The sequence below is a fragment of the Solanum dulcamara genome, chromosome 3 (assembly GCF_947179165.1).
Source record: "Solanum dulcamara chromosome 3, daSolDulc1.2, whole genome shotgun sequence".
Taxonomy (NCBI): domain Eukaryota; kingdom Viridiplantae; phylum Streptophyta; class Magnoliopsida; order Solanales; family Solanaceae; genus Solanum; species Solanum dulcamara.
This window is the reverse complement of record NC_077239.1, coordinates 76573153-76597908: the sequence shown is the minus strand read 5'-3', so window position 1 is coordinate 76597908 and position 24756 is coordinate 76573153. Positions and strand designations below refer to the sequence as shown.

The 24756-nt window shown below is 34.5% G+C and overlaps 2 protein-coding genes across 3 annotated transcripts; one reads left to right on the top strand and one right to left on the bottom strand.

Annotated features, from left to right (window-relative positions):
• The first annotated feature begins 1523 nt into the window (after nt 1-1523).
• On the top strand, nt 1524-4380 carry LOC129883026 (pentatricopeptide repeat-containing protein At3g22670, mitochondrial). The gene is made up of 2 exons (XM_055957563.1): nt 1524-1542; nt 2382-4380. The coding sequence occupies exon 2, from the start codon at nt 2392-2394 to the stop codon at nt 4114-4116; it is 1725 nt and encodes a 574-aa protein (XP_055813538.1). The 5' UTR covers nt 1524-1542; nt 2382-2391; the 3' UTR covers nt 4117-4380.
• Nucleotides 4381-4460: 80 nt separating this feature from the next.
• Nucleotides 4461-21207, bottom strand: LOC129883027 (ATP-dependent RNA helicase SUV3, mitochondrial). 2 transcript variants are annotated; one of them, XM_055957565.1, is made up of 16 exons: nt 20941-21207; nt 19279-19402; nt 18982-19103; nt 18682-18872; nt 16135-16275; nt 14480-14602; nt 13651-13728; nt 13101-13269; nt 7263-7375; nt 7016-7096; nt 6686-6751; nt 6461-6525; nt 6243-6288; nt 6045-6161; nt 4937-5028; nt 4461-4855 (listed from the first exon to the last, which is right to left on the bottom strand). In XM_055957565.1, the coding sequence occupies exons 1-16, from the start codon at nt 21005-21007 to the stop codon at nt 4741-4743; spliced, it is 1710 nt and encodes a 569-aa protein (XP_055813540.1). In that variant the 5' UTR covers nt 21008-21207; the 3' UTR covers nt 4461-4740. The 2 variants fall into 2 exon arrangements, with proteins under 2 accessions (XP_055813540.1, XP_055813541.1); XM_055957566.1 differs by having other exon boundaries at nt 20959-21207.
• Nucleotides 21208-24756: the final 3549 nt, after the last annotated feature.

Sequence of the window (24756 nt, the reverse complement as noted above, 5' to 3'; positions counted from 1 at the left end):
ACTTAGACACTTCAACTAACACTAATACCTATTGAACACCTAAATTATTCAAATATATACTTATTAAACACAAAATATTGATTTGACAAAAAATATATTTTGCACTCTCGCTGAGCCCGCGAAGAAATCTGAAACAATATTTTTTAAAAGAAAAAATTACACTTTCTCTTCTTTAATTGACACTTGCCACTACAAAGAATTTTCTAATATTTTTTAAAATGATAATTTCTTAAACCAAAAAAGAAAAGCACCCACCCCCTTAGCATTCGTCTTCTACACCTTAGTTAATTTTCAAAGCTCTGAGCTTTCTCCATTTTAGCTTCAGCATTTTTTTAAAATTGTTTTTTTCAATTTTTATTGACAAATTAAATTATGACATTCATTTGGATTCAAAAAATTATTAAAAAATATATTATAACTGCTACCTACCCCTCCCTTTTATTCCGATTTTCATCAACACCGTAGCTGTCATTTTTTGATCTCATTCTCTTCCTCAAACATCAATTAAGATTTGTTGACGTTTTCTGTGTTGTGAGTTCTTTAGGATTTGAATTCTTTCACAATTTTAAAGAAAATAAATTTTGATTTATATTAGTCTCGCTGGAAAAATGGATGTTCGGCGATTTTTTGACCCAATTTAATTATTTTTTAAAATTAAATTTCTTCTACAGCTTTAACTCTTTTGAATGTTTCAGTTAGAATTTTTCTACAATTTATAAAGTTAGAATTTTTCAGATATGCATCAGTCAACTCTCTTTTAATTTTTACTGTTTTGACTGCCATTTGTATAATGGGTACTTTTTCAGCTAAAATAACGATCACGATATATCGCAGAATAATAGTAGAAAGGAAAAATAAGAAGAATATGGAAAAGGGGTGTAGCAAGGGGTATTTTTGGCCCTTTTCCATTTTTAATATTTTTGACTATTAGAGATAAGGGTAAAACAGACCTCAAAGGTTGACGTCAGGGGCATTTTAGGCTTGATAGATAGATGACGGATATTTTTATACCAATTCGCATAGTTAAGGTGTATTTTAGGCCTTTTTTCGTTTTTTCAATAATGTTGGGGGCCAGTGCCATGTGTCATTTTTTAATTAATCATTTTGCCATGTCACAGCAAGTGTATCACACATTCTTCGTATTTTTTGTTGATCATAAAAAAATGTCCAATAGGAACAGTTTTTGAATAGTTATAAGTGTTCAATAGGTACTAATTTTAGTTGGAGTGTCTAAGTGAAATATGCTGACAACTTTAAAACTTAAGTCATTATTTAATAATGTAATTAGTTTAAGATTGAAATATTTTATTAAACATTTCAAAGAATTAAATACAATCTTACAAAGGAAATATTAATACATAATTGATTTAAATTGAAGTGAATTAGACAAATTCAAAAATAAAAAGTAATTATAAATTTAATTACCTATAATTTTTAATTATAATTACATCAATAATAAAATATCAAAAATATGTGCCTGCTTCTCACTATTAATACTAACATTTTACATTGGCCTTATCATATCTGGTTGTCTCTTTTTAGGTATGTATCTCCTTCATCTGCTCTTGGTTCTTCGTTTAATCTTGCCTCTTAGTCGAATTTATTTCATTTTTGTGCGTGAATATATATATATATATATATATATATATATATATATATATATATGTTTTCGTATTTGAGCGAACTGAATTTGGGGTTCTTTGGAGGATTTGTAATTTTGATGGCTTTAGGGTTGAGCTGCCCTTGGAAGTGAGTGTTAGAGTGTTTGGCCGTTAAAGTCTACACATATCCTTAAAGATGAGTTGTGGCTAAGATGGATGTACGGTCATACAAGATTAAAAATGACGGCAGTAGCATACAATGAGATGTCTTTGTTCAAGGGTATTTTTAGTGTGTTCTTATCTAGGTATTTGCTAATTCATGTATTGTTATTTCACATTCGATCCAACATAAATAATAGATTTATACAATGTATTATTTATGTGGGACGAAAACGGTAATCAAACAGTTCTATCGAGAAAATTAGGATTTTTGGTGTAAACAGAATATGTGGGGAAGTAGGAGGGTTAGTATAATGAATTGGCAATGTATAATTATATAGGGTTCTGGGCAGGGGTTTAAGCACCCTTTCGATGCTTGTAAAGTTTCCAACTTAGCACCTTTTCCTAGGATGGCTAAGTTTTTATTGAATAGAACTGTTACTTGTCTCAAAAAAAAAAAACATGGTAACCAAACGCTATATTAGTGATATCAAGTATTGTATTAATTAGGTAGAGTTTTATGCATTGTTATCTTTTCTATGCCAGAAACCGAACAGCCCGTCATTGTCTATCTTAAAGAGATGTTTCACTGCTGGTTCTGTCTGACTTTTGTCATTCCAGGTTAGTTGAAATGATATCCAACTTGAAGCGTTTCCCACATTTCTGGTGTTTGGGACCTCAAAGGCGTCTGTATGTGTGGAGGAGTTCTGTTTACTATGTTTCTGAGAATTTGTTGTGCGATAGATTTTGTACTATGACTGAGACAATTAACATTAATCAGCAGCCAAAGGTGACCGAGTCACCAGAACTTCCAGATTGGGTTAGAATTGTAAAGAAGGAGGAAGCAGCGGTTGAACTGGAAGATGATGACTTCTTACTTCCCTCATTCTCAGAATGGGTTAAAAATGAGAAGCTTCGTGCAAGAGAAGTTGATGTGACAAGTTTGGCAAGTGATTTAACGGAAAACGATGTTGATAAGATCAGCAAAGTACTGAGATTTCATTTCAAATCACCCGATGCTGTTGTGGATGCATTGAATAAAAGCAGATTTGTTTTTTCAGAGTGTTTGGTTGAGCAAATTTTGAAAAGGTTCAGTTTCGAGTGGATACCTTGTTACGGTTTTTTTAAATGGGCAAAAGTGCAAAAGGGTGTCACTCTTTCCTCCGACTTGTATAATCTAATGGTTGACAACTTAGGAAAATCAAAGAAGTTTGGTCTTATGAGGGACTTATTGGACGAAATGAGTCACTTACAAGGATATGTTTCATTGAATACTATGAGTAAAATCATAAAAAGGTTTGCCAAGTCTGGTAAATATGAGGATGCCATAGAGGCATTTGAAAGAATGGAGGAATTTGGCTTACAGAAGGATACAAGTGCGATGAATCTATTAATCGATGCATTGGTGAAGGGAGGAAGTGTGGAGCATGCTCATAAGGTTTACCTAGATTTGAAGAATCATATAGCTCCATCAGTTCGAACATATAATATCTTAGTGCATGGTTGGTGCAGAGGAGCTAGAAAAATTGATGAAGCAAATAAAACAGTTAAAGATATGGAAGAACATGGTTTTAGCCCTGATGTGGTTACTTATACTTGCTTCATTGAAGCCTATTGTCGTGAAAAAGACTTCCGCAAAGTTGATGCTATTTTCAAAGAGATGCAAATGAAGGGGTGCTCACCAAGTGTGGTGACATATACTATAACTATGAAAGCTTTAGGACAAGCAAAGGAATTGAACAAAGCCTTGGATGTGTATGAAAAGATGAAACAAAATGGTTGTGCCCCTGATAATTCGTTTTACAGCAGCTTGATCCTTATGTTAGGAACAAGTGGGAGACTAAAGGATTGTTACGATATATTTGAAGATATGCCAAATCAAGGAGTCTCACCTGATACATTCACACATAACACCATGATTACAATTGCTGCACACAACTCTAAAGAAGAGGATGCTTTAAAATTTCTCCAGAAAATGGAGGAGAGTCAATGCAAACCCGATATTTCTACTTACGCACCATTATTTAAAATGTGCTGCAGAATGAGAAGACTGAAGGTTCTATCCTTCTTATTGAACCACATGTTCAAAAATGACGTGAGCATGGATCTTGGAACATATGCTCTTCTGGTTCGTGGTCTTTGTAGGAATAGGAATCCTGAGCGTGCTTGTGCTGTTTTTGAACTAGCAGTTCTACGAGGGTTCCTCCCTACAGATACCATGTATGATAATCTCGTCAAAGAACTTGAGAAAAGGGGTTTAAAGGAACAAAAGAAATATGTAGAAGAACTGATGTCACAAGCTAAGCAGCAAGCACCAGACATTTCACCAAAGAGGCCTATAAATATTGAAGAATAGATCTTCTCTTTTTTGTAGGAAAATGTTGTACAATTCTTTTCCTTCTTCTAGTGACATTTATGGAGCTAGTTAATCAGAGGCATATTTTTGAGCCCATAAGATACATTCAGGAAGCTTTAGTGAAGTAAAGCAAGATTTGGTTGACAACATCATGATTTTTGTAAAATAACCTTATGTAATAGTTGATCCCAAATTTTAGAATTCTTTCCTTTTTATTTGTAGAATAATTATTCTACTGGGTTGAGGACTCTTTTCTAGTTTGAAGACATTCTAGCAGTTTCTATTTATTTTTCTGTTCATGTTATTGAAGTTCTAAATCAAAAGGCTCTTTGCTTGAGAGAAGATTGGACAAAATGAAAGATGTATCTCATTGTACTCTTAAGGAAAATAAATACTACAAAAGAATACTGTTGTAATCTGTTGGAGAATATATCTTTGAGCATAATGTACAGTGAACACATCCAATTGCTTCGACCTAAGAAAGAAAACTACAAATGCATTCCCTGGAAACCAGCCAAACTTCTTGACCAGAATCAGTGTTAAACATGGGGTGTGTATTTCGTGATTCAGAAGCTTCCTTCTAGAGCCACCTTGTTTGACATATTTGAATAGTAACACGAAGAGTTAAAACTTCTGTCTCGTTTCTTGGGAGATCAGTGAAATCAATCTACTATTTTGAGTTAATCTCTTTGTCCTAGGCCTTTGCCATCCGAATCTTTCCAGGAACTCCTCTATTAACCTGAAAATGAACGATTTAAGAGCATCAGATATCAGAGTAAGGACTTAATTAAAACAGAAAGGGGCTACTAATTATACTCACATGCTGCAAACAGCCTTCTGTGAGGAAGCCAGCTCTCGATCTGGAAAGCTCTCCTCCAAGCGATAACTCAACCAAACATACAGATCCAAAACCTTCCAATTATGAGAAACAGTGAATTTCATATAATAATAAAAATAGCTAATAAGGGTATATTCTATTTGACATGTTATCCAGGGAACACCCAAACAGAAAACATCAGTAGATAACAATGCACACATTTAGCAACCATCTTGATAGGCATTGTCGTCACCAAGTAACAGTTACAGCAGTCTAAATGCACACATTGGAAAAACAAGTTTGGACCAAGATAATATCTATGTTAGATAAGTAACAGGAGGCAAATGATTTTTTAAATTAACAGGCAGACTGCCATACTCCCAGCTTCTGTTCCAACTACCAAGTGTTATGACTTTGTTTAAACATTGAATAGAATAGAGCAATAAATGGTACATATGAGCAGAAAATCTGGTCAAATTCCATCTAACAGAAGATATAAGAAGCTTTTCTACATGATGTTCTCAAGGAGTTACGGAAGAAAATGAAATTTTGACATACCTCAACAGAGTTACCAACATACTCTGAAAATAATTAATAATCAGAGTGAATCTCTTCCCCCTCTCCCCCCCCCCCCCCCCTCCCCCCAGATAATTAATAAACATACTCCAAGAATTTCCACACCACCCTTGCACAAAAGGGCTCTTTTACAGTTGAGCACCAATAAATATGAGTCACCATCAACTTAACCTCAATCCTCCATATACATTCCACTTTATCGAGCCCCATTTAATCCAATACTTGTAAGCAATTTGTCTTTTGAAGCAAATTAAGGTTTCGCTAAGATCATTATAAGTGCAATTATCGTGATCACTAAGGTACACAACCAAAATGCTTTCATATACATAAAACTTCATATGTTACAGAGGATATGAATTCAGAAATCATTCTAAACACTTGTACCCAATTACTCTTAGGGTTTGGAAATTAAGAGATCCAGCTATGGTTTTTATAAAAAGGACTGCTCCCTCGACTATAGGTTCCTCACTTTCCCCTGGTGAACTTCTTAACAGGTGTGGACAAAGTGTGATATAACAAAATACGACATGCTAACCTTGTGAATGGATTCAAGCTCCTTAAGTGCAGTATGAGATTTTGGCACCTTAAGCGTCCCAGGAGTAAATATTTCTCGCAGTTGTACCAGGCCATTGTTAGAATAATTTGTCGCGAACTGATGCATCAAAGCAGTGATCATTAAAGTAGTCATTCAAAACAGCCATCCTTGAAATGCCTAAGGAAAAAATCATCTTACTTGAGTGAGGCCTTGAGATGAAATGTCATCATCCATGTCAACCGGACTACATATGACAAACAGAAATGAGTCAATGCTAGAAACCCCCTTTTTTCCCCCTAAATTATGGATTTGAGTACGTGCCTAGAATGTTCCCTGTTACTATTGCCAAGCTACAGAAAACTACAATAAATGTCAAAGCTTTCACTTACCTTCTCCGTAAGAGCCAAAGATGTTACCTTATACAAAAAAGATATTTATCGCGCAAACTGAGGGGTAGTGTATCAATAAGAGCAGCAACTTTCTATTCCCGCAGGTACAGTAGAATCAACCAAAAAAAAAAATATTAATAATCCAACATGGAAAAAATAAAAATGAAAAACTGCAAGGACGGAATATAATGTAGAAATTAGACAGTCTGCTACAAGGAGGAAAGAAAACAAATTTGAACAAGAATACCATACCAACAATTCGTCACAATTAGCAATGAAATAATGTTCTGATAACTTGGCATTGTCCATAAAATGCTCCTATAAGGAAAAAAGTAGAATAGACATGAGCACTCTATCTGCAATCTCGCAGAAAGCAAAAAGGGAGCAAACCACTGTGTAACAGTTTTGGTGGCAAAATCCATTGTATTAGAACACATCTATTAACATTTTATATTTTCCTTCCCAATTTTCTAATAACGACATATACGGAAGACAGAAACACACATGATAGAGGTCCTTTGCAAGTCATAAGTAGATGATTATTGTAAAACTAGACTCTGAGAATCTGAGCTAGTAACTCACCAGTATCTCATGTATTCCATGCTTTGGATGTAGACGAGAATACATGTATAAAAGGTCAAAGTTTGGAAAGAGGCCAGCTCGCTGCATTGTAAATTTATTGCTCTTGATTAAAACATCCCATTAAAATTGAAAGCATTCTAAGGAATTGATCTTGTAGGGGAGACTGCCTCTACAATAAAACGGCAACAAATGTAACGATAACATTCCAGAATTGAGGATGGCACTAATTCAGCCGTAAGTCAATCACCTCAAGTACAGGAGATGGATAATCCAGTGAGGAATGAAGTAATGGCAGATCATCTGCTTCCAAACAAGTTACTTCACCAATAGGAAAATTGGATTTGTACCTGCCAGCTCGTCCTACAAGAGAGTTTAATCGCCAAAATGATCATTTCACAGAATATTAATAGATGTGCATAAGTTCTGGATGACGTTCACGTAGCTCCTGAAAATACGTCGAAGTGTCCAAATTTAGATTTGAAGCTCACTTGGTTCAGAAGTTGGGCATTTAGTAAAGCTGCTAAAACCTATTCAAAAAGTCCAGAATCCAAGACACCAAGGAACAATTTTTTGGGAACTCTTTCTGAACAGATATTTCCATCAGTAATCGGATGTTTGGAATGAAGTGAATCTGAAAAAACAAAATTAAGAAAATTTCCATTTGGATGATATATTTCTCATGACACTATTTTTCTGTTCCAAAACTGAAGTGTATAGAGAGTGGTTAGCTCTTGTTAACCCAGTACAACAAAGTAAGGGTGGCTGATGGCTTCGGATCCCATGAGAATACTTCTCTGAAGCCTCGGGTATCAGCCAAAGCTCATACTCATTCAGTAATTCTACCCTTCTTCATTCTTAAACTTTTCAAGTGAGTAGGTTTTGAGGAAAGATTACTACTCAATACATGAGTAGTTAGTGTTCCTTTTTCGGAATGCTTTGTCATGCCTTTACAATATTTTGCCTTGGTTTCTTCACTCCTGTTATTTTCTTAGGCCGAGGGTCTACCAGAAACAACCTCTCTACCTCCCAAGTTAAGAGTAAGGTATGTGTACACACTACACAGTACACACTAACCCTCCCCTGACTTCACTTGTGGGATTACACTGGGTATGTTGTTGTAATTTGACCTAAGTTGCGCAGACTCTTCAATTTTGATGCCGCACCTGTGTCGGATTCTCCAAAAATATACTACTTTTGGAGAATCCGACACGCACCCGTTGAAATTTTTGAAGAGTCCGAGCAACATAGAATTTGACCAAAGAATATGTAAAAAACTGGCAATGGAGTTCTTGTAATAGACTTCCATAGAACACTCTACCAAATGTCATTGTTAGAATAGGAATAGGTGTACACAATCCTACTTAGAATAGGAATAGAAATAGGAATAGGTTATAGTATCCTACTTAGAATAGGAATAGAAATATGAATAGTTTATAGTATTCTACTTGAAAAATGATTGTTTTATAGTGTCTATACATAGGGTCTTTGTGTAATAATATAAAGACACAATTCAATAATATTCTTTTCCAATATTTCTCACATAGTATCAGAGTCTCTACGATCTTGGTAAAGAATTAAAGAACTTCCGCTGACGGCAGGTGGCTATTACTCATATATGCCGCCCGTCTGGCCAATGATTATGTTAGCAAAAGTCTGGGTCATTGTATATCTTTTCATCTCATATCTAATTTGCATAGCACCTTGCATACCGTGCATTTTTTCGGACTACTTTCTCATAACTATTTCTGTAGCACCGTGCATCATTCCGGTGACTACTTTCTCATATTCGATTTGCGTAGCACCGTGCCATCTTTCCGGTGACTATTTTTTCATATCTGATTTGCGTAGCAATGTGCCATCTTTCCGATGACTACTCTCTTATTTGTGTAGGGTCGTGCCATCATTCCGACCCTACCCATATCATTCTCTTTCTCAATAGGGTCAGGTCATCATTCTGACCCTACTCATATAGTTTTTTTTCTTAGATTGTGATCATTTTCAGCCATCAAATTTAATAATCTAGGGCATGAGCATGTTCCGGTCAGTTTTACGGTGACTTTCTTATTTAATATCTCCTCATCTCTTGGCAATTTTCAGCCATCAAATCTAATAATCTAGGGCATGAGCATGTTCCGGCCAGTTTTACGGTGACTTTCTTGTTTAAGATCTACTTATCTCTTAATTTTGAGACATTTCATATATTTTATACCAGATTTCGAGCATTTTTCAGCGGCCATTGCATTGTTTCTGAGAGATCTGAGTTTTCCTGCAGTGTTTTCTTTCTGTTTCAGATTTACTTTCGCCAAAAAAAAAAAAAAAGAAGGCATACTCAGATATTTGAACTAGATTACAGTGATTTTTCTCTCTCATGGCTAAAATAGCATATGTCGCCTTTTTCTATCTATTGTTGTCGTTCTCCATTGGCCTTTTAATCAGTTGGACATTAAGAATGTTTTTCTCCACGGTGATCTCTAGAAAGAAGTCTATATGGAGCAACCATCTGATTTTGTTGCTTAGGGGGGAGTCTGGTAGCCTTTGTATGTCGATTGTGTAAGTCACTCTATGGTCTGAAACAGTCATCTCAAGTCAATCTATGATCTGAAACAGTCTTCTCAAGCTTGGTTTGGGAAGTTCAACATTGCAATTCAGAAATTTATCACTCTGTGTTTTATCGACATATCGCATCAAATTCAGTGTTTCATGAGAGGACTAAGCACATTGAGATTGATTGTCACTTTGTCAGAGAAAAGATACTCTTGGGAGATATTGTTACAAAATTTGTGAAGTCAAGTGATTAACTTGCAGATATCTTCACCAAGTCCCTCACCGGTCCTCATATTAATTATATGTGTAACAAGTTAGGTACATATGATTTGTATGCACCAGCTTGAGGGGGAGTGTTAGAATAGGAATAGGTGTACACAATCCTACTTAGAATAGGAATAGAAATAGGAATAGATTATAGTATCCTACTTAGAATAGGAATAGAAATATGAATAGTTTATAGTATTCTACTTGGAAAATGATTGTTTTATAGTGTCTATAAATAGGGTCTTTGTGTAATAACGTAAAGACACAATTTAATAATATTCTTTTCCAATATTTCTCACATGGTATCACCCTATGCATAGTCTTCGGAAGGGAGGGAAGTGTAACACCCCCTAAAAACATTGTATATGATATTCCAATTCTCGACGAAAATGATACTGCTTCTGTATTTTGGACATAACTTTTTATACGATGGTCTAAATTAGGTGATTCAAATTTCTAAATAACCCCAATATCATTACCTACAACTTTTGTGGGACCATAGCTTAAGATTCGGAAGCTAAGTAGGTCAAATAAATTAATCTTTGCAATACCTGGTGCTATGAAGAAATAGAGTATTTGTAGAAGAAAAATCACATCTCACTGTAGGATGCTCCAAATCAGTTGATTCTTGAACGACATGAAAGAAGACTTCTAGAGAAACAATTCATACGAAGACATCAATTCCTAATTAGAAAGTTATCTTATTCAAACATAGCTCCGAAAAAGGGTATTCCATAAAAAGAAGATTCATCTCATCAATCATATAAGATCTAGATCCATTTGACATCACCCATGACATCACAATCCTCTATTAAATTTTTAGATTTTTCTTTATAATTATTTTAATTATTGTTAAGTACCTCTTTCACACCTATAAATACCCACCTTATTTCATCATTTTGTTCATCAAGCTCTCTCAAGCAACTCTTCTATCTATACACTTCTTTACTCATTCTCAAAATATAATTTTAGTTCTTAGTAGTGTAGAAATACTATTCTGGTGATTCATATACTCCGGGTAGTACAAAAAACGCTTCGGCGAGGAGAAAAGACTAGGATTCAAGAGTGTTCATTAAGTCCTTCGATTCTGAGTAAAGCTTCAAATTCCAGGTATGTAAGACTTCAATGAGAATATTCCTTCCACTCTCATGCCTAAAATATTTTGATTATATGATAAATTATTTTTATTTTCTTTAAACTTTACTCTAAGGTATGTGGTATTTATCCATGGGTTCTTCCACCCATGGAGTCCAAAACTCTTTCAACTAAATCTCTTAATTTCAAATAAGATTTTTTTTATGGGTAATTTTTATTTCTACTTAATAGCATAAATCATGGTTAAACTAATGATTATTGGTCTATTTTAAAGCAAAATGATTTCATATGTATGAATTGATGGTTTGCAAGTAATTTCTCTATTTATTTCTTTAAAGGTTCTTGAAATTCATGGTGGATTGTTCAAAGCATGATTTTTAATTAATGGATTTCAAAGTATTTATGCATAATTTCATTTACATACACGTTTGAAAGTTGAAGTGATTTAAACCCACCTAGTTTTATTATATTTTCAATGAAGTTTGACTTGAAAGTTTTGATTCCAAATAAATGTTTATGAAAGCAATGTCTATGATAAAAAGGGAGTCTTATAAAATAAAAGAATGATGGAATGCTATGAATGATGGATTCTTTATGCTATAAGGCCAATTCTTGCATATTTGAATCACTAAAGGTTTTAATGAGCTATTCCGCCGAATGTGATGTTTTGAATTCTCAAGCTATATGCTATGACTATTTTGAAGTATTAAACTATTCTGTGGGATTGACTTAGCACCGAATGGGGAATTGAGGTGGGATTCGATAAGGAAATCCTAGTAGCAATCCCTTGTCTCATTAACTATGTGCCAACATAGAAGCCTTGTAGGCTTAGGCTAATGGATCCATGAAAGCCCTTAAAGTTAAAGTTAAAGAATGAATGTAAAGTTGACGGAGTTCTACCCTAGGCAAGTAGACTCCCCGGCCAACGTAGGGTGTTATGTTGGATTCCATGTAATAGCTCACATGGTCTTAATGTCGGTTATAGTCAACTTCTCACAAATGAACGTTTCAAATGCTATTTACATAATTACTCATGCATGTATATATCCACATATGTATGATTTAAATGATATCTACTTGATTACTCATGCATGCACTCATTTATGTACTTTACCTTATAAATGTCCTAAATGTTTTACTTTGTAATGCATGCCAACAAACTTAGTACATTCAAAGTACTAACGCATACTCTTTTGCCTACATGATATCACCATGTATGGACTGGTGCTCCTCCTTGTTCTCCTCCACGTGGCCAGTTGAGATTTCGTTTGAAGGCTACTTTTGGTGAGTTCCCATGTTCCGGGAACAATACTCCTTTATCTTTCTAGCTTATGATATGTTGAGATCTTTAGACACTTACTATGATATTTCTTTCTATTATGATTGAGGGTGAGGTAGGGACTTGTATAGCCCCGTTAAATCTAAAAGTTAAATGTATTGTTGGACATATGTAAGTTGAAGATTTACTATTATGATTTTCGCTTATTTATTTATTGTCATTACCTATGAAAGGCTAAAAAAAATGCTAAGAGGCTTGTTTGAGGTATTTTCGGGTTCCTCATTCGCCATGTCACATCTAGGTCCTAGGCTTGGGTCGTGACAGGAAGTAAAGAGGAGAAAAAAGAGATCTTCATATAACAAAAAACTGTACAGGAAAAGGAACACAGATGAAATAAAATCTCTGAATACTTTGTCCAGGGGTCTCTATAATGCTTCAATATATAGCATTTTACTATACAATGACTAAGAAGCTTCAGATGGAAAATGAGCCTCCCCACCCAACATCCATCCTCTTTGTTTTTCGTTTATGTAATTGTTCTTTATTTTATTCAGTAAATGGTCATTCTTATAAATTATCTCCTATAGTATACACATTTCAAGGAAGGAAGTTAAGATGCGTCTAATTACAACATTAAGTGTTGATTTAAAAAAATATCTCCGATAATTATTATAAAGGAGGTTAATTGTGTCTAATCACATTATTAAGCTCCTTAAACTTCACGTATAACAGAGTCGCTGCTTTTGTATTTTAAGAAGAAAGAGCATATCGAATACTACTAAACCATTTTCAACCACCTACAATATTAAAAGGAAAGTTATGATGCTGAATTCCTGAAAGATAAGTACTCAATCAGATCTGACCATCTGTACCAAGTTGCTCTCCAGTAAAATAACATACCTGCTATCTGCTTTATCTCTGGTACAGTTAGGTCCCGTACTTCAACACCATCAAATTTCTGTAACGTTGAAAATATAATTCTAGAAATGTTAAGGTTGAGACCCATCCCAATAGCATCACTCGCGACAAGAACATCAGAGTTGCTGCTTGCATCATTGAACATAACAGCCTGCAATTTTAAAGAAAGTACTTACTAGCTAATTTGCCAGCATGATAATAGACATTAAACGTAGATTGTAATTTATTCAAGTCATCACATGGAATGCCATAAAAGCTGTAATATAAACTAGGACTGATCATAGCACACTGAAGGACAAAAATAAAAAATAAAAAAGAGGAAGATAGCTCATATGCAAGAAGAGTAGGTCTGGGCAGATGACAGGAAGGTCATACGGCCATAGTAAATAGTTGATGATTAAAGAGAGACTCTACTACGATGATAATGTTCATAAAATGAGTTATCCTCAGCCTGAACAAAAATGGATCACAACTAACCAAGAATTAAGAAACAAACGCAGGCAGCATCAACAAAGAAGGATCAGAAGTAAACCTGTCTAGTTCGAGTCTCTGGCGGCAATGAACCATAAACAACAGAACAACAATGCATTCCTCCAGCTTCAATTTGCTTCTGTTAACATTAACAATAATAGTATGAATCAGGATAAGCAGAACTTTAAAATCTAAAATTTCAATGATCCTTTGAGCATATCAGGACAAGAAGTTCAATGGCTATAACAAAATCTTGGGATTATTCGAAGCAGAACTAAATTTAACTCGTATTAAAACTTCATCAATTTAGTGCCAATTGATTTCAACTTGCTGTCAGGATACATTGTACATGCCAATTTACTGCATCCCCTACCCAGTTGTGCTGGGATTATGATTTGCCCAGCCAATTACTCCAGTAATTTAAATCCACTTGCTCTAACTTCTCCTATCAGTTTAAACCTGCTATCCAACAAGTTGCACTAAGGCATAATACATAAATATGCCATTTAACTTGGCCTCATTTCACATTTATGCCCTCCAACTTTGGGTGTGCACAAGTAGGCCTTTAAACTTGTATAAAATTGAACAAGTAGACACACATGTTCTACGTGGCACAATACACGTAGGAAGCCACGTAGGATACAAAATTGCCATGTAGGACGAATGTGTCTATTTGTTCAAGTTTTGGATAGTTAAAGTGCCTACTTGTGCATTAGTAAAGTTAGAGGTCATAGTTGCCAGTTGAAGCCAAGTTAAGGGTCATATTTATGTATTATGCCTTACACTAAAGCAGCATCAGCTTATGACTCATCAATATGTCACTCTTTCTTCCTTTCTATCCTACTGCGACAGGGGTGGCCATGACATTAATGTGTAAGGTTGTTCCTCACCTTCATCCTGTATATTTCCGTACGCGAGAAGGTGACAACGCAATCACCAGTCCGTATATTGGAGAACGATCCCAAAGGAACCTTTGATGGGACAAGAGGCGAGAGCCTCTCATAGTACTGAACCTGGCATCAAAGGGGAACAAAGAAAGTCACATTATTTGTAGCAAGCCTTAAAAAAAATGAACATAAAGTTACTAGCACAAATAAACTAGGAGGCAATGGAAAAAATAGCTTGGAGTATCGGACTGATATTAAAAAAGTCCATCCACTAAAAAAAAGAAGATATGCACTCTCCAATCACGAGAATGACAATAGAAACATAATCCAATATTGTTCCTTGCATGAAAATGGCAATGGTCACAAAACAACCAAAAGATCTTATCGGTAGGATTTGATCTCAGCTGTAAGATTTCAAATCATGACTTAGAGGACTTTTTGATGTATAAAGCCAATTGAAGGAAGCAAGACAAGGTCAACGGCATGTAGCACTAAAAGACAAGACCCCTGACCCATCCAATCTAGTTATACTCTACCCTAAGCAGTACATCTCGCGATTACGTTTGGTCGGGTAAAAAGCAGTGGAAGTACAAGACAGGAAGTAAAAGAGAAAGGGTAAAGGGCTATGTTAAAGGTAAAAGCAGGAGGTAGTAATCAGCAACTCCCTCACCCCCTTCCTTGCCCACATCTGAACGCTCATAGAGTAAAATACAAGATAGGCTATCTGCTATCTATACATCCTAGGCATAATTACTGTACAAGTACTTCAAGTTAGATGTGATGCTTTTTAATCAACTAAACTTCAAGTATCCCACGCATGCAGGATGACCTAATAAAACTTTTTCTATCCTTTGGCACTGAACTAAGTTATGCCCCATGCAAACAAGCCCATTAAACTTAAGGCATTAGACGTACACATCAAGTTCAATGAGTATAATATTAGACTATCAAATAAAAGAGGAAATTTGGCTTCAGCCTCGTCTATGTTGAAAAGATATTTTTTTATGGGAGATATGTTGTCAAGATAATTCTTTTTTAATGAAGTAATTGGTTTCACTTCTGGCATCAAGGAGATATAAAATACCTTGTATTGTCCAAGATATTTATTCACCCTAGTGGCCTATAGATGAGTATCTTCTTTAAAATCATCAAGGGCTACTGCAAGGACTCAAGGAATTGACTATGCAGGAACTTAGCCCCAGCTTTCCTTATCCCTGAACAAATTTTGAAGAACGTATCTTCAATTAATTCTAATAAGCGACAAGCATGTCAGATATTTCTAGACAAAATATTGAAATAATCAGATTGCGCATTTTGTAAACTTTTTCAGATTTATTTTTCCCACCTACTATGGAGGTAGTAACTTTTGGGAAACAAATCTTCTAGAGGAGGGTCATGCATAGACAACTAATACAGGAAGATCTCACATCATAAAATTAAATACAACATCCAAGAGTTCACAACTGTAATAAATTCATTACAATAGAAAGATGCGGAAAACTGAGCTTAGGACTAAAAAAAAATTAACATGTTTTGACAAAAACTCAACCAACAGAGTTTGCAAAAACTCACAAAATTAGTTTGCAAACTAGTGTTTTTGAAAGTTTTCAAATGCACACCATCTTTAGTTTAAACACCAGAGAAGAAAAGCTCAGTACCTTGATGGTGTCTCCAGTCACTTTGAGGATTTCCTGAACAAGAGGAACAACTGCTGCATCTCCACACAGATGCAACTCGTTAGCAGCTAGTCCCAATAACGCACGTGTAAATGAAAAACCCCTTGACCTACACCCTATCATCTGAACAAAGTTGATCGCATACACAGTCAATTATCCTAGGATAGAAGAAACAGTAACAAACAGAACTGGGTAACTCTGTGATCCTTTAATAGGCATTAGCAAAAAGAACACATTTGGTTCAGAACAAGTGATGAGGCTTAAAGAAAAGTCTGACACTAAAGTCCCACTCTCTCTCTCTCTCTCTCTCTCTCTTAAAATTACAAGAATGAAGACCGATATCAAGTCAATTTTTTATTGTTTTCCCTTGCAACCAAATTTGAATGTTCTGAAGAAACTAGAAAGGCTTCATAGCATGATCGAAATCTAGGAAAAGAGGAGAAACGAAGGGGAGTCTCTTCCTGATTTCACTTCATAATATTCTCATGAACCATCATCAATTTGTGGAGTATATATACCCCCAAGCCCTCTTTTAGTACCATTTTTCCTTTCTAACAGGGGGCTTGGAACCCACATGGAGCAAATATCCTGTTCACTTTTACTTGTCCACTAAGCTAAAAATTCCACCTTACCATACCAATCGAAAAACACATAGTTTTTCATGTTTTTTCCTTTAACATTAATTAGTTATTACCGAAATCATTTCCTAAAACTTAAGACTACAACATAATACCCGGTGGATCTCACAAATGGGGTTTGGGGAGGGCAGACTGCATGCAGACCTTACCTCTACCTTTGTAGGGTAGAGAGGTTATTTTCGATAGACCTTCGGCTCAAAAGAAATATTTTTGAAGCAGAATTGCAAGAAAAATATGACAACAAAATAGTAATATACAAAACCAAATGAAGCAACATATAGTAATGCACTTTGAAAAATAAGGGACTACGTGACTACAAAGTAATACTACTAATAAGGAGAAGACGAGAGGAGGAGGCTAGCTCCCTATCTCTCCCACAAAAAGTGCGACAACACTTGGTTACCTACTAACCTTCTACCTTGATCCTCAACCTCCAAACCTTTATATCTAGGGTCATGTCCTCAGTAAGTTGTTGTATCGTGTCATGTCTAATCATCTCCCCCTGTTTTTTTCCGGCCGACCTCAATCTCAATTTCACTTTTCTTATCTTGTCTACCACAGAGGTCATTCTCACCTAGCCTTGTATAACTTCATTTCTAATCATATCTCTCCTAATATGCCTAAACGTCCATCTGAGCATCCTCATCTCCGCCACCTCCATCATCTAAACGTGGCGTTCTTGACGACATATTCTTATCACACAACACTCAGGAGTCAAGCCTCCATTTCACCCACCCTGCTCCAATACAATGTATAACACCATCGTCAATATCCCCGTCTCCTTGGATTATTGTCCCAAGATACTTGAAACTTCCTCTCGTGGGTATAACTTGCGCATCAATCCTCACTTCCACCTCCAACTCATGCGTTAGCCACTTAACTTGCACTCCATGAACTTTGTGGGTTAAAATATATATACATTTCATTTATTATTTCTTAAAGGGAGTGCAAAGTTTGTTGTGGACAAGTAAAAGTGAACAGATGGAGTAGATTGCATAACCTTATCATTGTACGTGAAGTATCACAAGAAGACACTATTATCTAAAATGGTTAGGAGGTAAGCCTGCCTCACAAAGCTCTACTTCTTAGAAGTTTCTGGCCTCATGAAAACCACTCAAGGTGCATTCATGTAGTGATTCTAGGGCCCAATTAGCCACTTTGGTAACAGAAATTTTATTGCCTTAGTAATTGGAGCAGAACATAAGGTTGACAGAGATTCTAAAGCTAATAGGAGTTCTAGCGGTTGAATCTCAAAAGATATCCCACCAAAGCATATGATGAATTGATGACCATATGTTCTCTGTCAATGTTTCATCTTTTCTTACCAAAAAATGAAAAACCCAAAAGGACCCCCCACCCGCCCCAGTCACCCAAAAAAGGGAAGTTCAACTAAAACAGTCAGGAAAGTCAATTAGCTTCCCTTCAAAATGATTTATACAGAGATAACCAATTCCTAAAGATACCCAGTTGGGGTGCTACTAGAAAGAAAGTTCCTCAGACAAAGGATCAACTCTTAAGGTACCAACTCTACCAAGAAACGTTCTATAAAGTAACCCTTTATGCGTCTACCAGATCCAGAAGTGCTAAGTCAGTGTAGATCAATTGGAAATGGCAACATTGAATCCCTAAAAAGCTACACTCTGGTCAAACAGTTCATCCAGGAAATAGCTCCACTAGACCAAGCAGCTAGAGAAAATACTGTAGATTCCTAGAAAAAAAAAGCAGATTAGTTTCTCAAACAGAAAGGCCACCTATCAGTCTATGAGATGACTTGGCTTTGAGACATGAAATATAGGAGAGATGGTTCTCTTACTCATATTTTGTGTGTAAATACACACACACACAACCAAAAAAAACACAAAAATGATTGACATATAAGTTACAGGCACACCTGAATTTCATCAATAATCGCACAGTCGTAGTCAGATGAAACATCAGCCATCTCTACTGTAACAGACTTATGTCTTGCACCCTCAACTTCCTCCCTTTCTTGTCCAGTAATAAGATCACAAGGAACATTTGACTTGTTCAATCTTTTTGCAATCTCCCATGCTAACAGCCTCAGAGGGCCACAATAAACACCTGAATTATAGATTCTAACTAATTAATTTATGTGCTTAAGGCAATTCCATTAATTGGAAGCAGAGAAATTAACTCAGAAAATTTCATAGTATTGACATTTACAGTTTACCAGAAGAACTTGATTCGAGCTGTTTTAGGGCCTGATATGTTTTGCCGCTGTTTGTTGGGCCCACATGTAAAAAGACATTCCTGCTTTTCTTTCGAGCATATGGATACCATGTATGTGGATGACTGAAATTTGAAATGAATTACGATGGAAAAATCACAGTACACATTTTTTCTTCTTTGATCAGGTATTATAAATATGTACAAAACAAAAAGGTTTCTATATAAAATCAAGGAACCAACAAAAATAGTGGATGATCTTCTTTCATGCAATAAATAAGAAACAAGATACATTTCTTACGTAAGGTCTGTAAAATCAACTTTTCTAGCAGCAGTAGAACTGCTGAATTGCCTTAAGCAATTACAAATACCAAAAGAAGCTTCTGTTGTCATATTCCACGGGAGCAAATAAAACTCCCCACCACCTGTCCAACAAAAAAGTGCTTGAGTCGTTAATAATCGGTTGGCTGCAAGCCTGCCACAGTTTTGCAACTACAACTTCATAGTTTTAGAAATGACCAAATAGCAAAGGACATATTATACTCCGCAAGTAGAATCAGTAAAAGCACCAAAACATAAACTTGGCATGATGTCAATCTATGCGTGCACACACAGATACAACATAAAAAGAGCAAGAACTATTGAAACACCCTACATAAACTGAGCAGAAATCATTCTCACTGTTTTCTCAATTAAAAAAATGAATTTTTTGCAAGAGTTATCATACTAGTTCTCCACAAGACAGCATGAACTTGTCAAAAACATAACGACTGAAGTAGATCTAGGAACTAAGCAGGTCTTGCGGTCTCAATCAACATCGATAATAGTCTAATAGACAATATCCCTCCTACCATGTTACGATGAAATTCACATTCCTTAAGATGTGACATTGACATCACATGTGCTAATTCATGAAAGAAGTCTAGATAGGCTAATATCACCTCAGGCATCAAATTATAAAGGACAAATATGTATTACCATCACCAGAGAAGAACTCTTTATATTTTTCTGTAGACTACTTGATGAAGAAACTCAAGAATCAAAAGATGCAAATATGATATAAATAACAAGAAGATCTGCACAGAAAGAAACCAACTCTTCCTAGCAAGCAGAGTCAATTCTCTTGCATTTATGTACAATATAAAAGACAGCATCACTGTGCTTAAACACCAAAGAAATTGGCGTCAACTATGTGAATCATTTCTTCTTTATTTTGGCCTGATTCACTTGTTTGTACAATATAAAAGATAGCATCACTGTGCTTAAATACCAAAGAAAATTGGCGTCGATTATGTGAATCTTTTCTGCTTTAATTTGGCCTGATTCACTTGTTTGTACAATATATAAAAGACAGCATCTCTGTGCTTAAATACCAAAGAAAATGCCGTCGACTGTGTGAATCTTTTCTGCTTTATTTTGGCCTGATTCGCTTGTGAACAAAAATAAATAACTGAATCTCAATCTCAATCATACATAAATACAAAATTCTCATCCTACAAGGAACTCTACATCAAATTTTTCGACTACATGAAAGTCAAAGTGCAAAAATCACAGCTTTCTATCCAACATCCCTTCAAAATAGTAAATCAACTTTAGAATCCAAAGTATTCCACATTTAGCAATCAACTGAAACTGTACATAATCATTAAATATCTGCATACAGATAAACAGTTTCTCCATCTATTTTGACAACTCAAATATGATTCAAAATTAAAGTTTAAACAAATGAATATACTAGCATTCTCTAAAATGCTGACAAAAAACCAAAAATCTCCCAGCAAAAATCCAACTTTTCACCTCCATATTTTTCATCCTCCACTATTCTATTCAATAAAGAAAATAACTTTACAAGAACTTAACCAATAAAAAAAACATTTTTTTCTTCATTATTTTATTTTCCGATAAAACAATGAGAACTACAGAGTATAAAGAAAAGGGTATAAAATAAAACTTGAAAATTTACCATGTGATAGAATCTTACGCGAAATACTCGCCGGCGATAGTCTCCGGCGAAAGAGCAAAGACACCATTTTCCTTTTTCTTTTTTTTTTTCTAGTTTTTAAAAATTATTCCTTAATTTTTTTTCTTGGGAATATTGCTAAAGATGGGTGTTTTTCAGTTTCTTATTTCAAATTGAGAAGAAATAATCGTCGGAGGAGAAAGGTGCTGAGAAAATTGTTGCGTCTACTCCGACCGCCGACTTAGGTTCTCAACAGTAATTATTTACGTATTAATTTTTCATAAAAACTATTATTTCGACATAAAAAAAATAATTAAAAAAATAATTTAAAAAAAAATTAAAAAAAAAATAAAAAATATATATATATACTATTTAAATTTTTTAGTGATAAAAGTGAAAAAAAAAAAGGAAAATAATTAATTGTTTTTATTTTGAGGAAGCACACATAAAGAAAATTCTTGTTTATTCATTGCTTTCAAGATTTAAAAAGGAAGTGGTGAAAAGAAAAAAAGAAGATTAAAGAAATGTTTAAAAGTTTACAATTGGAAAATAACATACATAAATAAAATATTTAAAAAATATGTGAGGAATTTTAATAGATTAGTTGATTGATTATCTAAATTTTCTTTCTCGTTCCTTTTTACTTAGCCTCGATTTTCTTTTTAAAAAAAGACAAGAAGATACGTAGCAAAAGCATTTATCCATCCAAAAGAGAGCAAAAATAGCGAAAGCATTTATCCAAATGGTAGAATTTTTTCAACTTTTTTTTTTAAAATATTGCTCTAACTAATATAGTAATGTTTGTTGTCCATATTTATTTATCCGTGTATCCTAAAACAGGAATATAGTTATTAAAACTCGTTAGTTAAACATCTTTTATGTTCATATATATTTACATTTAAAAAATGTATGTTAAACTTGAATCTTGTATCACTTAAGTGTTGGAAATTACAAGCATAAAGTTAAATCATCAATGTAAAATAAAGTAAAGACTTTTTTATAGCGAAAAAATTAAAGAAGTTCAAGAAAATGTCCCAAGTCTCACTCTTGTTTCACTAGGAAACAAGGCTTTATTTCACAAATTAAACATGTCATTTTAAAATATATAGTTAACAAAAAGATGGAACTCTAATTGAAATTCGTGATGCTATGATTCGAATTAGAACGTCTTCAACTATTGAGCCAGCTAAAAGAGACATTTTTAGGATTTTATGAGAAATTTATATTATCATGAGTGGTTTATTTTATCATGTTGTATCTCTATGTCACATTCTTGTAATCATCCTATCTTTGCAATGATAATTGAACATCTTAAATTGCACCAAAGTTAATATTTGAGCAACATTTACGGAGATGAGTTGGGCCTGGGCAAGACAGACCTCTGCTCTTACATTGACCCATTGATGAACAACGTACATCCATGGGCCTTGGGGTCTGGTTATTTCGTCAAGCCCACAATACCAGAGGATTATCAACATGAAAATGTGTAGCTACACTATTAAATCTAAATTTTGTTGGCATATTTTTTTGAGAAATTTTCATAACTGACTAATATTTAGGGATAATTAGAAATCTATAGCTATAGTTTTGATATTTATCATTCATAGTAAAAGGAGGGAGGCGAGGCGAGGAGATTAGGAGAGAGAGAGATACATGCCAGGAGATTGGGAGAGAGAGAGAGAGAGAGAGCTACAGACGAGTGAAATTTGGGAGAGAGAAGAGAGATGCTAAATACATATTGTATTCGACGAATACAGTCTAATGTATACATACTGATACATGTTGTATTCTATACATACATGTTGTATCACTTGTATTTATTTGTTCTTGTATCGCTTGTATGCATTTGGAAAATAGAAATACAGGTTATATTAGACACATGCATGTTGTAACACTTATATTAATTCGTTCTTGCATTGTTTGTATTCATTTGCAATACAAAAATACATGTTGATACATGTTGTATTCTATACATACTGATACATACATGTTGATACAATTTTGTCGTTTGTATTCATTTACTCTTATATTGATTTTACCATTCATGATACAGAAATACATGTTGGTGCATAGAGGTTATAAGAAAGTATGTTGATACAACCATTAGAGCGATACAATTGATACAAGTGTCTTTTTTTTTTCTATGTATTCATTCTCTATATTTGGCAAAATACAATTGATACAATATAATTGTATGAATAGTATGTCTCTGTTATGAATTATTATATAGTAAAATACATAATATATGAATTATCATATAGTAATACATAATATATGAATTATCATAGAGTGAAATACCTAATATATGAATTATCATATAGCAAAATACATAATACAAATAGAGGGGTGAGAGAGAGGCGCGAGAGTAGAGAGGCAACGAGAGAACGAGAGAGAGGAGGGAGATAGAGGAGAGAGGTGAGCGATATTGGGAGAGAGAGGAGAAAGGCGAGCAAAATTGGGAGAAAGATGCTAGAAAAAACCGAGCATAATTATAGAATGTAATTTATTAAAGTATAATTATGATTATTAAATACGCATGTTTGCTATATCATGTAAAAATCTCCATTTTCTTCCCTAGGCAGGGAGTAATATTTTTTAGGAAAAGTTACATATATATACCCTTCAGCCAACTAATTTATCGATATGAACAAGTATACACAACATATACAATTATACACAGATCACATTGACTGCGTGTGGTTCGATAATTAATGATAAATATAAAACAAAATCTATTTTTTTCCTTGAGAGTTCTTTAGTACTTTTTCTTTTCCAGATTCTCTTCTAATTTTCACACCACTACAGTAATATCCGTGATCATGGGAAAAAAGCACCTCACTTAATGTTTTTCTTAATTGTTTCAAAAATATGTCTTTTAATTAGTCTGACAAAACAAGATCAAAGAAAACCTTCATATATAGTACATTCAATTTCCATGTGTCAAGATTATAATTTCTTTGCTTAATTTGTATTTCAGGACAAAGTCTGTTCTGAGTGCATCAAGCCTTACCTGATACAACAGATAATAAAGGGCAGTCCAGTGCACTAAAGCTCCTGCTATGCGCAGGGTTCGGGGAAGGGCCCGAACATAAGGATCTATTGTACGCAGCCTTAGCTTGCATTTCTACCAGAGGCTATTTCCAAGGTTTGAACCCGTGGCCTCCTGGTCACATGACAACAACTTTACCAGTTATTCCAACGTTCCTCTTCTGATACAACAGATAATATGACCAGATAATATAAAATTTTCTTAAACTATATATGCGTATGTAAGTTAAGTTAGGCCATTACTTACAAGTTTTAGACAATGAAAGGATTGATGTTACATATGGGCTTTGATTGGACATGCAACCCAACAAAAGGTGGTGAATAGGCAAAGACAAACCAAGACTACCACAAGTACAAAGTCTAACATAATAGTGATACTGGAAATTAATTAGATCATATATCATATATAAAAAAGTTTGATATATATATATATATGTCACATTATAAGAAGTAGGTTAAAACAATTTAATGTGAAATCCATGGATACTGAACTTTGATTGCAACCCCTATAAGTTGCATGTTAATTTAATGTGAAATCTATATATGCCATCCAATGAATTCTGATTGCAACCTATCCATGTTATGCCCTCCATATATGGTCAAATAATTATGTTGATGAGGACTTGGAAAAGCATATATACCTCATCACTTGCGATCTATGTTACGTTGCTCAAACTCTTCAAAATTGATGTTGCGGGCACTGGTGTCAAATCTTTAAAAAAATGCACTACTTTTGAAGATCCGTCACACACTACTTATCTATACATGTTT

Bases quoted from the DNA above. Each gene is read 5' to 3' on its own strand.
- LOC129883026 (XM_055957563.1), top strand. From the start codon at position 2,392: ATGATATCCAACTTGAAGCGTTTCCCACATTTCTGGTGTTTGGGACCT.
- LOC129883027 (XM_055957565.1), bottom strand. From the start codon at position 21,007: ATGGTGTCTTTGCTCTTTCGCCGGAGACTATCGCCGGCGAGTATTTCG. The intron at 19,403-20,940 runs GTAAATTTTCAA...TTTGTTGGACAG, and splicing joins GCGTAAGATTCTATCACATG to GTGGTGGGGAGTTTTATTTG. The intron at 13,729-14,479 runs GTGAGGAACAAC...TAATGTTAACAG, and splicing joins CGGAAATATACAGGATGAAG to AAGCAAATTGAAGCTGGAGG.